General features: G+C 49.8%; 1 protein-coding gene across 7 annotated transcripts in view; it reads left to right on the plus strand.

The window, feature by feature from the left end:
* Positions 1-15,921, plus strand: part of ATP2B3 (ATPase plasma membrane Ca2+ transporting 3) — a 671,061-nt gene that overhangs the window by 409,704 nt on the left and 245,436 nt on the right. For all 7 annotated transcript variants that reach the window (XM_063936325.1, XM_063936321.1, XM_063936322.1 and 4 more), the window contains exon 4: positions 4,004-4,201. In XM_063936325.1, the coding sequence (XP_063792395.1) occupies positions 4,004-4,201 (198 nt within the window). The remainder of the gene's footprint in view (positions 1-4,003; positions 4,202-15,921) is intronic.

Here is a 15,921-nt window from a genome sequence, read left to right on the forward strand (position 1 = left end):
TAATTCCAGTGATTTTGTCATTTTCTTCCGGTGATTTGGACCAATTATACCATTGATTAGAACGAATAATTCCAGTGATTTTGTCATTTTCTTCCAGTGATTTGGACCAATAATACCATTGATTAGAACAAATAATTCCTGTGATATTGAGGTGTTTGTGTCGCTTAGTTTAGCCGTCCAGCTACCACAGTGCACCTCTTTTTCTCTTTTCTTTGCATCATGTGCTGTTTGGGGCCAATTTTTTTAAGTGCCATCCTGTCTGACACTGCAGTGCCACTCCTAGATGGGCCAGGTGTTTGTGTCGGCCACTTGGGTCGCTTAGCTTAGTCACACAGCTACCTCATTGCGCCTCTTTTTTTCTTTGCATCATGTGCTGTATGGGGACTATTTTTTTGAAGTGCCATCCTGTCTGACACTGCAGTGCCACTCCTAGATGGGCCAGGTGTTTGTGTCGGCCACTTGGGTCGCTTAGCTTAGTCATCCAGCGACCTCTGTGCAAATTTTAGGACTAAAAATAGTATTGTGAGGTGTGAGGTGTTCAGAATAGACTGGAAATGAGTGGAAATTATGGTTATTGAGGTTAATAATACTATAGGATCAAAATTGGGTGTGGTTCATCAAATCTACAGTGTCTAGGTCGACAATGTTTAGGTCGACCACTATAGGTCGACAGTAACTAGGTCGACATGGATGGAAGGTCGACAGGGTTTCTATGTCGACATGTGCTAGGTCGACAGGTCTAAAGGTCGACATGAGGGTTTTTTTTTGTCGTTTTCTTCGTAGAGTGACCGGGATCCCAAATTAGTGCACTGCGTCCCCTCGCATGGCTCGCTTCGCTCGCCATGCTTCGGGCATGGTGCCTTCGCTCCGCTACCGCTCGGCACACTTTACCGTTCCAATCGTAGTCCACGTGGATCGTTAAGTATGAAAAAATTCCAAAAAAGAAAAAAAATGTGAAAAACTCATGTCGACCTTTAGACCTGTCGACCTAGCACATGTCGACCTAGAAACCCTGTTGACCTTCCATCCATGTCGACCTAGTGACTGTCGACCTATAGTGGTCGACCTAAACATTGTCGACCTAGACACTGTCGATCTTCAGACCGGATCCCATCAAAATTACCCCAAAATTCTTTGATTTAAGCTGTTTTTGAGGGGTTTTTGAAAAAAAACACCCGAATCCGACAAAAAAATTTCAGGGAGGTTTTGCCAAAACGCGCCCGAATCCAAAATACGGCCGCGGAACTGAATCCAAAACCAAAACACAAAACCCGAAAAATTTCCGGTGCACATCTCTAGTACAAACATAATCTCAGCGATCTTGTATGTATGAAATGTATGGTTCATATACTATAGGAAGGATAAGTGTGTATATAATAAATCGGATTTTCTCTGTCAGAAAAATAAAAATGGTGGATCGTTCCTTTAGTCTTTCAGGTGTGTCCCGTAGCTTAAAGCTCTTTGTTTTCTCCTGGTACTTGTCTTATATAAATACTAAGGGATAAATGTATAAAGTACTTTTGATAATAAATCTCATTTTGTGCAGTTTCTATGATGGTATAGTAAGTCAGGTTGCTGAGGTTTCAGTGCAGCTGCCATTGTCTGTCTTCTCTTCCCAGCCCACTCAGTGCTTCCTGTCAATCTTATTGACAAGTGACATAATTGGCCAGCGTGATGTCATTAGGGGTGTGGCCAGGCCCAGAGTGGACAGAAAATATCCCTGACATTGGGGGTCATTCCGAGTTGTTCGCTCGTTGCCGATTTTCGCAACGGAGCGATTAAGGCGAAAATGCGCATGCGCATGGTACGCAGTGCGCATGCGCTAAGTATTTTAGCACAAAACTTAGTAGATTTACTCACGTCCGAACGAAGAATTTTCATCGTTGAAGTGATCAGAGTGTGATTGACAGGAAGTGGGTGTTTCTGGGTGAAAACTGACCGTTTTCTGGAAGTGTGCGGAAAAACGCAGGCGTGCAAGGTTAAAACGCCGGAGTGTCTGGAGAAACGGGGGAGTGGCTGGCCGAACGCAGGGCGTGTTTGTGACGTCAAACCAGGAACGAAACGGGCTGATCTGATCGCAGTGTAGGAGTAAGTCTGGAGCTACTCAGAAACTGCTAAGAATTTTCTATTCGCAATTCTGCTAATCTTTCGTTCGCAATTCTGCTATGCTAAGATACACTCCCAGGGGGCGGCGGCTTAGCGTGTGCAATGCCGCTAAAAGCAGCTAGCGAGCAAACAACTCGGAATGAAGGCCATTATGCAAAGAGATGACAGACACAACATTTTTAAGCCGCAGATAAAGTAGCCCATGGGCTTAGAATTCCAAAGCTTGGTAAATCTGACAGCATCGCATCCCCAATGGAAGTGGAGGGAGATGGACAGATATTGGAGATATCTACTGCTATCCCTCCATGGTACAGTACATTCCCAGGATCCTTAATACGTGTAGGAAATCCAAATGATAAATAGGCTGCTTAAACTACTAAAATGATGATAAATGGTAGCTATAAAATATGATGTCATGTTAAGGTCCGGTACATGGGAAGGGTTACTACATTTTAATCCATGCAGCTTTATAAAGACTATTAAAATGCTCACGGGTTTGGAAATGATGGGAAATATGTTACAGCTTGCGAGATGCAGGCTGTTTGGGAATTTTGTGCGAGTTTGCCTATATTTTTAAAACGGCAATCATTTACAAGGTAAAAATCAGGATGGTTTTGCAATTGTAAATGGTTGCCTCTTTAAAATTAAGGGCAGACTCGCAGCTGTGTTGATGTCCGGGGAACAAGGCCGGAGGGTTGACACCATTGCCGTGCCAGTGGCGCCTGTATTTAACGTGTAGTTCAGGCCACATCATCTTGTATCAAATCACTTTTTCAGTCTGATGGAGCAGAAGATATGTTGCCCTGGTAGAAATCTTAAAGGAAGTCCTTTGCTGGCACCCATGTTTGACTACCCCTCTCATATAGATTGTAAGCTCTCACACGAGCAGGGCCCTCTTCCCTTATGTACTCTTTCTTACCTACACTGTCATCTCCTCCCTCATAGTATTCCATACCTTCCAACTATCCAGAATTCAGTGGGACAGTCCCTCTTTTTTTTTTTTGGACACCGTCCACCTGTCCCACCTGCGGACCGCAGTGTCTTACGGGCGGGAGGAAAGGTTGGGGCGCATTTTTATAGATGCTGTGTGCATGCAGTGCAGGGAGGAGCCCAAAAATGATGAAAATGGGTACATGCTGCTAGGCCACACCCTCCCACAAGAGGCCACATCCCCATCCTGCAGATGCCATGCCTCCTTTGGCATGCGAGGGTCCCAGTTTCTCTTCTCCATTTATTGGCAGGTATAATATTCTGTTTGCTCTCAGTGGTGGTGCACCCATCAACTGAAGTACTGAAGCAACTACCATGTATATATTGTACTTTTGGTATTACTATTACGTCTGCATTGTACATTTGTATGCCCTCTATGCCTTACACTGCTTGCTTTATACCTATTGATGCATTGGCAGTACGGATGGTGTAATGTTTAGCATTACTGCTTCACAGCACTGAGGTCATGGGTTCAATTCCCACCATGGCCCTAACTGTGTGGAGTTTGTATATTCTCCCCGTACTTGTGTGGGTGTCCTCCGGGTACTCTGGTTTTCTCCCCCAATCCAAAAATATACTGGTAGGTCAATTGGATCCCAACAAAATAAACCCTAGCGTGTGTGTGTACATGTGATAGGGGATATAGATTGTAAGCTCCACTGGGGCAGGGACCGATGTGAATGGCCAAATATTCTCTGTAAAGTGCTGTGGAATATGTGTGTGTATATAAATAACTGGTAATTTTATGTCCTGCAGTGCTACATTTGCATGCACTTCCTGCGGCACTGCAGACCCGCCTGTAGCGCCCTATAAATGAAGGATAATAATATGTCATATTGTATTATTATGTCTATTTTCTGTGATCTTTGCCTATTTACATACAGACCCTCTCTGTTTTGATTTGCAGGTTTGTCTGAGAACGTAGCGGACTTTGAGAAGAGAAGACAAATATATGGTGTGAACTTCATACCTCCCAAAAAACCCAAAACCTTCCTGCAGTTAGTCTGGGAAGCCCTCCAGGACGTGACTCTCATCATATTAGAAATTGCAGCCATCGTCTCCCTGGGCCTTTCATTCTATGCACCGCCAGGAGAACAGAGTGAGAGTACGTCACCCAGTCTAAGCCATTACTATACCGATAAGTACTTCATGTTAAATATGGTCTTATGCCTTTATTTTCCAGTTCATGTTTTTTGTGCGCTACTTCTACAGTATGTCTGATCCTTTACTATTGTAATGGGGAGCATTTCTCCCTCACAGCACTGAGGTCATGGGTTTGATTCCCACCATGGCTCTAACTGTGTGGAGTTTGTATATTCTCCCCGTGCTTGCGTGGGTTTCCTCCGGGTACTCCGGTTTTCTCCCCCAATCCAAAAATATACTGGTATTTGGCTCCCGACAAAAATCAACCCTGGAGTGAATGTACATGGGCAGTACTTTCCATAGCTTGGATGCAGTGGGCAACAACATCTTTAGATAGCAATACTCTATAGAAGCCGTGTTGCCCCATGAGATATATATATATATATATATAAAAACAGAAAATTCAGCACTCACCATAGCAAGCTCACTTTTCCTCACAACATCAATAAATAAATGATGGGGGTTTATTTAGTGAATTGGCCAATGCACAGAAGCCTGCAAACAGATCGCTTGCTACGATGAGTGCTGAATTTTCTGTTTGTGTATATATATATATATATATATATATATATATATATACAGGCGCGCACGCAGGGGGGGTTTCCGAGTACCTAGAAATCCCCCCAAGCCGCCGATCTATCGGAAATCAGCTTGACTTTTTTTTTTTCTTTATACAGCCCTGCCCCTTCACTTGAGACAGTCACAGTCAGTGTCTCCCTGCGCAGGTTCACATGAGCCGCTGGCTGCTGCATGTAGGGGGAGCCCGCTGCAGCTCCTCTAAGGCAGAGAGGAGACAGGTGCATGATCACACTCCTTGCCAGCGCCGGCCAGCCCACAGGACAGTCACTCTGTCTGGACTGCAGCGAGCCAGCGGGGACTAAGGTGACTTACATCGCCGATGACCGCATCATTAACTATGCAGTACCGGCTGGGGGGGCGCCGGTTCTGCACAGTAAATGCTGCAGTCATCGGCCGCCAGCATGAGTGCGGGAACCGGGAGGGGAGGGGCCGCGGGCCCTGATATTTTATATTATACTTTATTGTTTATTATATTATGTATTTATATGACTGTGCAGAGTCCCTGTCTGTCTATATGGGTGGTGGTGGGAAAAATGAACAGGCTTCCAGCATGTGTGTAGGGGGGTGGGGGAGGGGTTGTGTGTGTGTGTGTGTGTGGGGGGGGTGGGGGTGGATGGACTCGTGGTGCCTATGCTGCCAGTATGGAGGGGGGGGGGGAGTGATCATGGTGCCTGCATGCTGATATATTGGGGGGGGGGGGGGAGTTGTGATGCATCGGTCCATGTGGGGGAGGGCGGGTCATAGTGCATCAGTCTATGTGGGGGAGGGCGGGTCGTGGAGCGTCAGTTCATGTGGGGGAGGGCGGGTCGTGGTGCATCAGTCTATGTGGGGGAGGGCGGGTCATGGTGCATCAGTCTATGTGGGGGTGGGGGGGTGGTAGTGCCTGTGCTGTCAGTCCATGTGGGGGAGGGCGGGTCGTGGTGCGTCAGTCCATGTGGGGGAGGGCGGGTCGTGGTGCGTCAGTCCATGTGGGGGAGGGCGGGTCGTGGTGCGTCAGTCCATGTGGGGGAGGGCGGGTCGTAGTGCGTCAGTCCATGTGGGGGAGGGCGGGTCGTGGTGCGTCAGTCCATGTGGGGGAGGGCGGGTCGTGGTGCGTCAGTCCATGTGGGGGAGGGCGGGTCATGGTGCATCAGTCTATGTGGGGGTGGGGGGGTGGTAGTGCCTGTGCTGTCAGTCCATGTGGGGGAGGGCGGGTCGTAGTGCGTCAGTCCATGTGGGGGAGGGCGGGTCGTGGAGCGTCAGTTCATGTGGGGGAGGGCGGGTCGTGGTGCATCAGTCTATGTGGGGGAGGGCGGGTCATGGTGCATCAGTCTATGTGGGGGTGGGGGGGTGGTAGTGCCTGTGCTGTCAGTCCATGTGGGGGAGGGCGGGTCGTGGTGCGTCAGTCCATGTGGGGGAGGGCGGGTCGTGGTGCGTCAGTCCATGTGGGGGAGGGCGGGTCGTGGTGCGTCAGTCCATGTGGGGGAGGGCGGGTCGTAGTGCGTCAGTCCATGTGGGGGAGGGCGGGTCGTGGTGCGTCAGTCCATGTGGGGGAGGGCGGGTCGTGGTGCGTCAGTCCATGTGGGGGAGGGCGGGTCGTGGTGCATCAGTCCATGTGGGGGAGGGCGGGTCGTGGAGCATCAGTCCATGTGGGGGAGGGCGGGTCGTGGTGCGTCAGTCCATGTGGGGGAGGGCGGGTCGTGGTGCGTCAGTCCATGTGGGGGAGGGCAAGTCGTGGTGCGTCAGTCCATGTGGCGGAGGGTGGGTCGTGGTGCGTCAGTCCATGTGGCGGAGGGCAAGTCGTGGTGTGTCAGTCCATGTGGCGGAGGGTGGGTCGTGGTGCGTCAGTCCATGTGGCGGAGGGCGGGTCGTGGTGCATCAGTCCATGTGGGGGAGGGCGGGTCGTGGTGCGTCAGTCTATGTGGGGGAGGGTGGGTCGTGGTGCGTCAGCCTATGTGGGGGAGGGTGGGTCGTGGTGCATCAGTCCATGTGGGGGAGGGCGGGTCGTGGTTCGTCTGTCTGTGTGGGGGAGGGCGGGTCGTGGTGCATCAGTCCATGTGGGGGAGGGCGGGTCGTGTTTCGTCAGTCCATGTGGGGGAGGGCGGGTCGTGGTGCGTCAGTCTATGTGGGGGAGGGCGGGTCGTGGTGCATCAGTCTATGTGGGGGAGGGCGGGTCGTGGTGCATCAGTCTATGTGGGGGAGGGCGGGTCATGGTGCATCAGTCTATGTGGGGGAGGGCGGGTCATGGTGCATCAGTCCATGTGGGGGAGGGCGGGTCGTGGTGCGTCAGTCCATGTGGCGGAGGGTGGGTCGTGGTGCGTCAGTCTATGTGGGGGAGGGCGGGTCGTGGTGCGTCAGTCCATGTGGGGGAGGGCGGGTCGTGGTGCATCAGTCCATGTGGCGGAGGGCGGGTCGTGGTGCGTCAGTCCATGTGGCAGAGGGCGGGTCGTGGTGTGTCAATCTATGTTGGGGAGGGCGGGTCGTGATGCATCAGTCTATGTCGGGGAGGGCGGGTCGTGGTGTGTCAGTCTATGTTGGGGAGGGCGGGTCATGGTGCATCAGTCTATGTGGGGGAGGGCGGGTTGTGGTGTGTCAGTCTATGTGGGGGAGGGCGGGTCGTGGTGCATCAGTCCATGTGGGGGAGGGCGGGTCGTGGTGCATCAGTGTATGTCGGGGAGGGCGGGTCGTGGTGCGTCAGTCCATGTGGGGGAGGGCGGGTCGTGGTGCGTCAGTCTATGTGGGGGAGGGCGGGTCGTGGTGCATCAGTCTATGTAGGGCAGGGCGGGTCATGGTGCGTCAGTCCATGTGGGGAAGGGCGGGTCGTGGTGCGTCAGTCTATGTGGGGGAGGGCGGGTCGTGGTGCATCAGTCTATGTGGGGGAGGGCGGGTCGTGGTGCATCAGTCTATGTGGGGGAGGGCAGGTCATGATGCATCAGTCTATGTGGGGGTGGTAGTGCCTGTGCTGTCAGTCTATGCTGGGGGGGGGGGGGGGGGGATGACTCATTGCAGGAATAACCAGGCAGGAGATGAGGAGTTCTCCGACACAGAATAATGACATCACACGGGGGTGCCTGACCACCTAATACGGAATTGAGTAACACTGAAACGTCGGTGAACCATTCGTCTTTTGCCTGATTATTCTTGCAATGAGTGCTGCCTCCTAAGCAACTGTATATTCTGGAGTTTTCTTATTTGTGAAGGCACCTGCACTCACATTATGTTATATACTGAGAGGAGTGCTATGTATATATACTGTATACACAGGTTGAGTATCCCTTATCCAATATATATACACACACACACACACACACACACACACACACACACACACACACACATTACTGTATATATATAGCAACGTGGATGTGTCGGCGGCACTCGTAGGTACAAATTACGAGTAGTACTATTGCATAGCGTCTTTGTTTCAGTTTTATTAATCAAAACCGTCTTCAGGAATGTAGACGCTATGCAATAGCACTTCTCGGAATTTGTACCCACGAATGCCGCCGACACATCCACGTTGCCGATTATCATTTATTTGGATGGCATCGGGTCATGTATAGAAGGGAGGCAAGGAGTGCCGGACATCAGATAGATAGAAAATAAATATATATATATATATATATATATAAACAAAGGAATAAAGGCGGCACTATATTGATACTGTATTCCATATAGTATCCAGTGTATAAAAGACCAATGTGTGTATTAATGTCCAGGGTCATTACTAGGTTCTTCTACCACTCCCCAGACTTCCGCACTTGCACTACTGTTCCGCAGAGTGGGAGGTTGTGGACTACATTTGGACCCCCCCCCCCCCCCCCTGGAAATCCTAATGTTTGCCACTGATAGATATATATATAGATATATAGATATATATATATATATATATATATATATATATTCCTTTAAACAGAAGCAAACAGTTGTAAGGTGAAAACTCCACTGTTAGGAGAATATAAATCTGTTTTTCTCCATGGCGAACCAATTCTTATTTAAATTTTTTATGCCTTTAGGATTTAAACTGCTCTGCTCGTTTTAAGTATTTATGTATGCCCCTGAGGAGTGTACCAAAGTTCCTTTCTGAAGAACATCATGTATTATCTGATGCAGTGATCTCCTTCAGGAGCCTAGAAATATGTGGAACACAGCTGTATTATTTAGTGCTGTCTTAGTTTTAGACCAGAACTGCAGCCCTAACACGTCCTCCATGCCCAATCTTGGCACTGTACTGCTGGATGTGACCATGTGTTAGAGCCGGGAGGCACGCATCACGGCCGTTGCTTAGGAGCTGGGACGCTGCGCCACCCGCTGACCCCCGCCCAGCGCCTTGCAACGCGCAGACACTGGGCACAAAGCCTTTCGGTCCCTGTCCAGTGCCTAGCAACAGGCAGACGCCGGCCGCTGACAGCCGCCAGATCCCTAGCAACGGGGTTGCCGGAGGCATTCCCCGTTGCTGGGTAATTAAGTACTCATCTGTCTATGTAGGGACGTGCAGCAGGGCAGCTGCACAGTATTGTTAATTAGGGTTCAGCAGTGATTGGTGCAGCACCATTTATATTCCCTTCCTGGCCTCTCCCAAATCGCTGTTGATAGTTCCTGCTCTGGTGAGAAGTGAGAACCTGTCATCTCGTGTGAGAACCTGCCAGCCTGTGATTCTGAGACCCTGCCTGACTGACTTCCTGATCTGATCCAGCTATCCTTGTGTTCAGGTTTTGGTGTGGAGTTTCCACACAGACACTATCTTGCCTGCATTTCTTTATTGTATCCACCTTGTGCATTGTTGCATTTTGAAATCATTTATATTTACACCCTGTGCATTGTTGCATGTGTATTGTGATTGTGTTTTGATTATATTCCAGCCTGTGCATTGTTGCACTTACGTGTATTCCTCATATATTCCTCAGTATGTGCCTTAGCACAGTAGTTAGGTTGTGTCAGGTGATGTCTCATCGTACTGCATTTACCCCTGCCCAGACTCCGATAGTCACCTTGTATATACATAAAACCTGGGAGCATCTGAGTACTGGGTGGACCTAATTCACCCTGGAAAGGCGGCTGCTATAGGCGAAGTATTTGGCTGCAGGAGACTAAAAGACTGAGTGGGCAGTAGATAATTGCGTGAGCCTCATAAGTCACCACCTATACACCTACAAAACATAGTGTAATCATAAAACAATGGTAAGCCGCCAATACACATAACATAAACACCTTAATATCAACCTTTAGTCTATATGCTTTAAATAATTACTTTGGGGGTCATTCCGAGTTGTTCGCTCGCAAGTGAATTTTAGCAGATTTGCTCATGCTAAGCCGCCGCCTACTGGGAGTGAATCTTAGCATCTTAAAATTGCGAACGATGTATTCGCAATATTGCGATTACACACCTCGTAGCAGTTTCTGAGTAGCTTCAGACTTACTCGGCATCTGCGATCATTTCACTGCTTGTCGTTCCTGGTTTGACGTCACAAACACACCCAGCGTTCGCCCAGACACTCCCCCGTTTCTCCAGCCACTCCTGCGTTTTTTCCGGAAACGGTAGCATTTTTTCCCACACGCCCATAAAACGGCCTGTTTCCGCCCAGTAACACCCATTTCCTGTCAATCACATTACGATCGCCAGAACGATGAAAATGCCGTGAGTAAAATTCCTAAGTGCATAGCAAATTTACTTGGCGCAGTCGCAGTGCGGACATTGCGCATGCGCATTAAGCGGAAAATCGCTGCGATGCGAAGATTTTTACCGAGCGAACAACTCGGAATGACCCCCTTTGTTTTGACTTAAACCATCATAAATTCCAACTGTGCATATTAGCCAGATTAATGGCTGGATAAACCTTGCTATATATTTTCTGCACACTTCTGCAAGTGTTTTGCAGTGCACATGTTTGGACCTCTAGCGGAGGCAACCATTTTGTATGCCAAAGTAATATATAGCCTGAGAACTAATGACATCACTAACTGATGATTCACAAATTCCATGGTCAGACCGAACCCACCACTATGCAGTGGCTTGAAACAATTCACACCACCATGGTTCCACCCTGCCCACTTCTCAGTGACAGATCAGGGAGGGTGGCCCGCCAGCCGCTCCACTGGGAGTCCAAAAACACTCCACCAAATTTGGGAGTCTTGCAGACAAGTATTTATTAACAGTTATTTATGTAGTGCACAGCTCTTTACAGACAATATGTAATCATTCTTATCGGCCCTGCTTCAGACCCTCCTTCCTACTACATGGACACAGTAGAGGTTTTTTTTGTCAGTGTGGGAAGAAACCAGAGCACCCAGGGGAGACCCAATAAAGACAAGGAGAACATAAAAGTATGAGATGAACACCTGCTCCACGTTTTAGGCCATGCTTCCCATTAGCGGTTGCGACTAGGTGTGGGGGTTGAAGCTCCAGATGCACGCTGTGCAAAATTGTAGATATCAAGTCCAACTTCCAACTACTCTGGCACAAGCCGTTTAAATGAATAAACTCTTCGGTTTTTCTTCTAAAGCATTGCTCATTTATGTCTAAAATGAATCGTGAGTGAAACTATAGTCCGTGTTCTGTATGGCACTGCTCGATGTGCAACCGGAAATGAGCTGGTGCAATATACAAATATTTAGTTGTTTTGTGCAGAGGAAGCCCTTACTCTTCCCAATTCCTTGCTTCGGCCTGTGAAAACTAATCCCAAGCACGTCCCCGTATTTGTGAGCCTAATGCCGGTCACCTTTGGCCATACTTACCTAGCTCTGTCCTCCAGGGAAGCCTGATAACCTTACTGAGATGACCACCGTAGATAGTACTGTGCATGCTCAGTGCCATCTTGTTACTGTGTACAGTGGCATAGCGGGAGACGGACGTCTCTTCTTTTAGCTACAGAAAGATCCTGCCATTTACCCGCTTTCGCTGCAGTTCCAGCAATCCTGGACCGCTACGATTACATGTACAGCCACCGGCTGGGGGGTTGTGGTATGGAGGGTCGACAGTAACTAGGTTGACGGTGCCTAGATCGGCCACTATAAGTCGACATGGTTTCTAGGTCGACAGGTTTTCTAGGTCAACAGGGTCTCTAGGTCGACATGGTCTAGGTCGACAGGTCAAAAGGTCGACATGAGTTTTTTAGTAACCAGGAGTTGGGAGGGCAGGCAAGCAGGATGGCGGCGGGAGCCGCTGCGGGACCGGAGCTCCGACCGCCCCAAAGTATGGCACAGCAGGTGATATGTGGGAGGCTGCGGGAAGCAGCACTGTTCCGGGCGTGGCAAGATGGTCTTGCTCCAGCACAGGCATCACTGATGGAGAAGTCGCGGGGTCAAGCCGCCACTGGAGGCCGCAGCCAGGACCAGCGGCAGGGACCCACCAAGAGTGTTCAGCTCCCACGGCAACATCAAATCTAACTCTGCACATGTTACATCTGCCCCCCCTGCAGTGCACATGGGCCCTCATTCCGAGTTGTTCACTCGCAAGCTGCTTTTAGCAGCTTTGCACACGCTAAGCCGCCGCCTACTGGGAGTGAATCTTAGCTTATCAAAATTGCGAACGAAAGATTAGCAAAATAGCGAATAGACACTTCTTAGCAGTTTCTGAGTAGCTCCACACTTACTCGGCATCTGCGATCAGTTCAGTGCTTGTCGTTCCTGGTTTGACGTCACAAACACACCCAGCGTTCGCCCAGACACTCCTCCGTTTCTCCAGCCACTCCCGTGTTTTTCCCAGAAACGGTAGCGTTTTTTCGCACACACCCATAAAACGGCCTGTTTCCGCCCAGAAACACCCACTTCCTGTCAATCACATTACGATCACCAGAACGAAGAAAAAACCTTGTAATGCCGTGAGTAAAATACCTAACTGCATAGCAAATTTACTTGGCGCAGTCGCACTGCGGGCATTGCACATGCGCATTAGCGACTAATCGCTCCGTTGCGAGAAAAAAATACAGAGCGAACAACTCGGAATGACCCCCATGGAGCCTAATTCTGAGTTGATCGCAGCAGCAAATTTGTTAGCAGATGGGCAAAACCATGTGAACTGCAGGGGAGGCAGATATAACATGTGCAGAGAGAGTTAGATTTGGGTGGGGTGTATTCAAACTGAAATCTAAATTGCAGTGTAAAAATAAAGCAGCCAGTATTTACCCTGCACAGAAATGAAATAACCCACTCAAATCTGGGTGTAGTATGGTATGCCGGCGGCCAGGCTCCCGGCGACCAGCATACCGGTGCCGGGAGCCCGACCGCCGGCATACCGACAGTGTGGCGAGCGCAAAGGAGCCCCTTGCAGGCACGGTGGCGCCCTATGCGCGCCACGCTATTTATTCTCCCTCCAGGGGGATCGTGGACCCCCACGAGGGAGAATATCTGTCGGTATGTCGGGAGTCGGGATTCCGGCGCCGGTATACTGTGCGCCGGGACCCCGACATTCGTCATACTGAAGACCACCCCCCAAATCTAACTCTCTCTGCAAATGTTATATCTGCCCCCCCCTGCAGTGCACATGGGTTTGCCCAATTGCTGACAAACTTGTTGCTGCGATCAACTCAGAATTAGGCCCATTGTCGGAACCAGGGGTCAAAACCTGTCGGATTTGGCTGCGGAACAAATGGGTCCGCGGCTAATCCGACAATCCACGTAGTTTCCGACAAGTCGGGAATTCCCAACTTGTCGGAAAAAATGGCCCGGCATTGAATAGGTCGGAACCCCTTCCGACAGGCATTGAATACACCCCTATATGTCCATATGTTCTACTGAAGTGTTATGTTAAGTAAAGAGAGCAAAATAAGTTTTAGTTATGAATAGGTTATATCTTCCATGTGTGCATTTGGGTAGTACATGGTTAAGTGCAATGTAGAAAACATGGCTTGCTTAACAGTTATGACATGTCCCCATACTAAAAGGCATGTAGACATGTACAAGTGATAGAGGATATAACATTAAAGGGGACACATTGGCCCTCATTCCGAGTTGTTCGCTCGCTAGCTGCTTTTAGCAGCATTGCACACGCTAAGCCGCCGCCCTCTGGGAGTGTATCTTAGCATAGCAGAATAGCGAACGAAAGATTAGCAGAATTGCGAATAGACACTTCTTAGCAGTTTCTGAGTAGCTCCACACTTACTCGGCATCTGCGATCAGTTCAGTCAGTTTCGTTCCTGGTTTGACATCACAAACACACCCTGCGTTCGCCCAGACACTCCCCCATTTCTCCAGCCACTCCCGCGTTTTTCCCAGAAACGGCAGCGTTTTTTCGCACACACCCATAAAACGGCCAGTTTCCGCCCAGAAACACCCACTTCCTGTCAGTCACACTCCGATCACCAGAACGAAGAAATTTCTTCGTTAAGCCGTGAGTAAAATACCAAACTTTTTAGCAAATTTACTAACGCAGATGCACTGCGAACATTGGCCCTCATTCCGAGTTGTTCGCTCGCAAGGCGAATGTAGCAGAGTTACACACGCTAAGCCGCCGCCTACTGGGAGTGAATCTTAGCTTCTTAAAATTGCGACCGACGTACGCGCAATATTGCGATTACAAACGAGTTAGCAGTTTCAGAGTAGCTCCAGACTTACTCTGCCTGTGCGATCATTTCAGTGCTTGTCGTTCCTGGTTGACGTCACAAACACACCCAGCGTTCGCCCAGGCACTCCCACCGTTTCCCCGGCCACTCCTGCGTTTTTTCCGGAAACGGTAGCGTTTTCAGCCACACGCCCCTGAAACGCCGTGTATCCGCCCAGTAACACCCATTTCCTGTCAATCACATTACGATCGCCGGAGCGAAGAAAAAGCCGTGAGTAAAAATACTTTCTTCATAGTAAAGTTACTTGGCGCAGTCGCAGTGCGAACATTGCGCATGCGTACTAAGCGGATTTTCACTGCGATGCGATGAAAAATACCGAGCGAACAACTCGGAATGAGGGCCATTGTGCATGCGCAGTTTGCGACAAATCGCTCCGTTGCGAAAAAAATATAACGAGCGAACAACTCGGAATGAGGGCCAATAGTCACTAAGGGGTCTATTTATTAACATTTATTTTTACTAAAATAATGTGAAAAGGGGGTTTTCTGTTTTCACACCCTTTTCACATTATTGTACTATCACCTGAATGTAATAAAGGGCATTTGGAGTAGTTTTCATGAAAAACTGCTCCAAACCCTTTTTCACTTTTTTTTTAGTAACCCACATCGCATTCCCCATACTTACAATGGGAAATGTGAGCTCAGGCTGGCGAGATCACAGGGCAGCACTGCAATCTGTACCCTTTTGCCCAGCTTTCTCTGCCCCTGGCAGAGTGATCAGCTATCTGTGTCCGATGGACCCACAAGCTGATCACAGTGTTAAAATAAAAATAAAAAGTAAAAAAAAACATACTCACCTGTCCAGGGAGCCAGGGTCCGCTGCTCCGGTGAGCGCTGCCAGGCGCCGGGTCCCCCATATGCTGCGCTGGGACCCCGGTGCAGTGAAGTGACGCTGCAAAACGGCAGCGCACTTTACAGCACTGGGGGTCACAGCGCACGAGAAGAACCCAGCAACAGGAGGGGGGTCGACCGGGCGGCGATGTCGGCGGGGGCGGCGCATGCGCAGCAGGACATCAGGGTATTTTTACGAAAAATACCCCGATGATGCTGCGAAGAGGCATCTCTGGGACAGAGCTTGACCACAAGCTCTGTCCCTGCATGCGATAATTGATACATCCCTGCGATGTAATCAATTATCGCAGTGCAAGTTGGGGCGATTTTATCATGTCATCTGCATCCTGGATGCGGCTGGTGATAAATAGGCTCCTAAGGATTTTAGCCCTCTTGAGGCTAATTTGGCAGCTGTCACACGGAGGGTTTTATTTTGCTTCATGTTGATCAACATCAGAGGCAGATAGGACATAGTGCTCACCATTAAGATTCCTGGTAGGCCGAAGTGACTGTGGAGCCTGTTATGTGTATTGCCATGTGGCTCCACCCAGTGGCGGATCCAGGGGGGGCACTTGGGCCCGTGCCCCCCCTGTCATTTGTAGCGCCGTCCCCCCCGTCCCCTGGCGCCGGCGGTCCCCCCCCCCCGCTTGTGTCACTGAGACATGCTGCCGCTCAGTCCGGCGGCAGCGTGTCTCAGCTGTCAGGAGGAGAGCGCGGCTATGTCTGGCGGCGAG

Source organism: Pseudophryne corroboree, chromosome 8 (genome assembly GCF_028390025.1).
Source record: "Pseudophryne corroboree isolate aPseCor3 chromosome 8, aPseCor3.hap2, whole genome shotgun sequence".
Lineage (NCBI taxonomy): Eukaryota > Metazoa > Chordata > Amphibia > Anura > Myobatrachidae > Pseudophryne > Pseudophryne corroboree.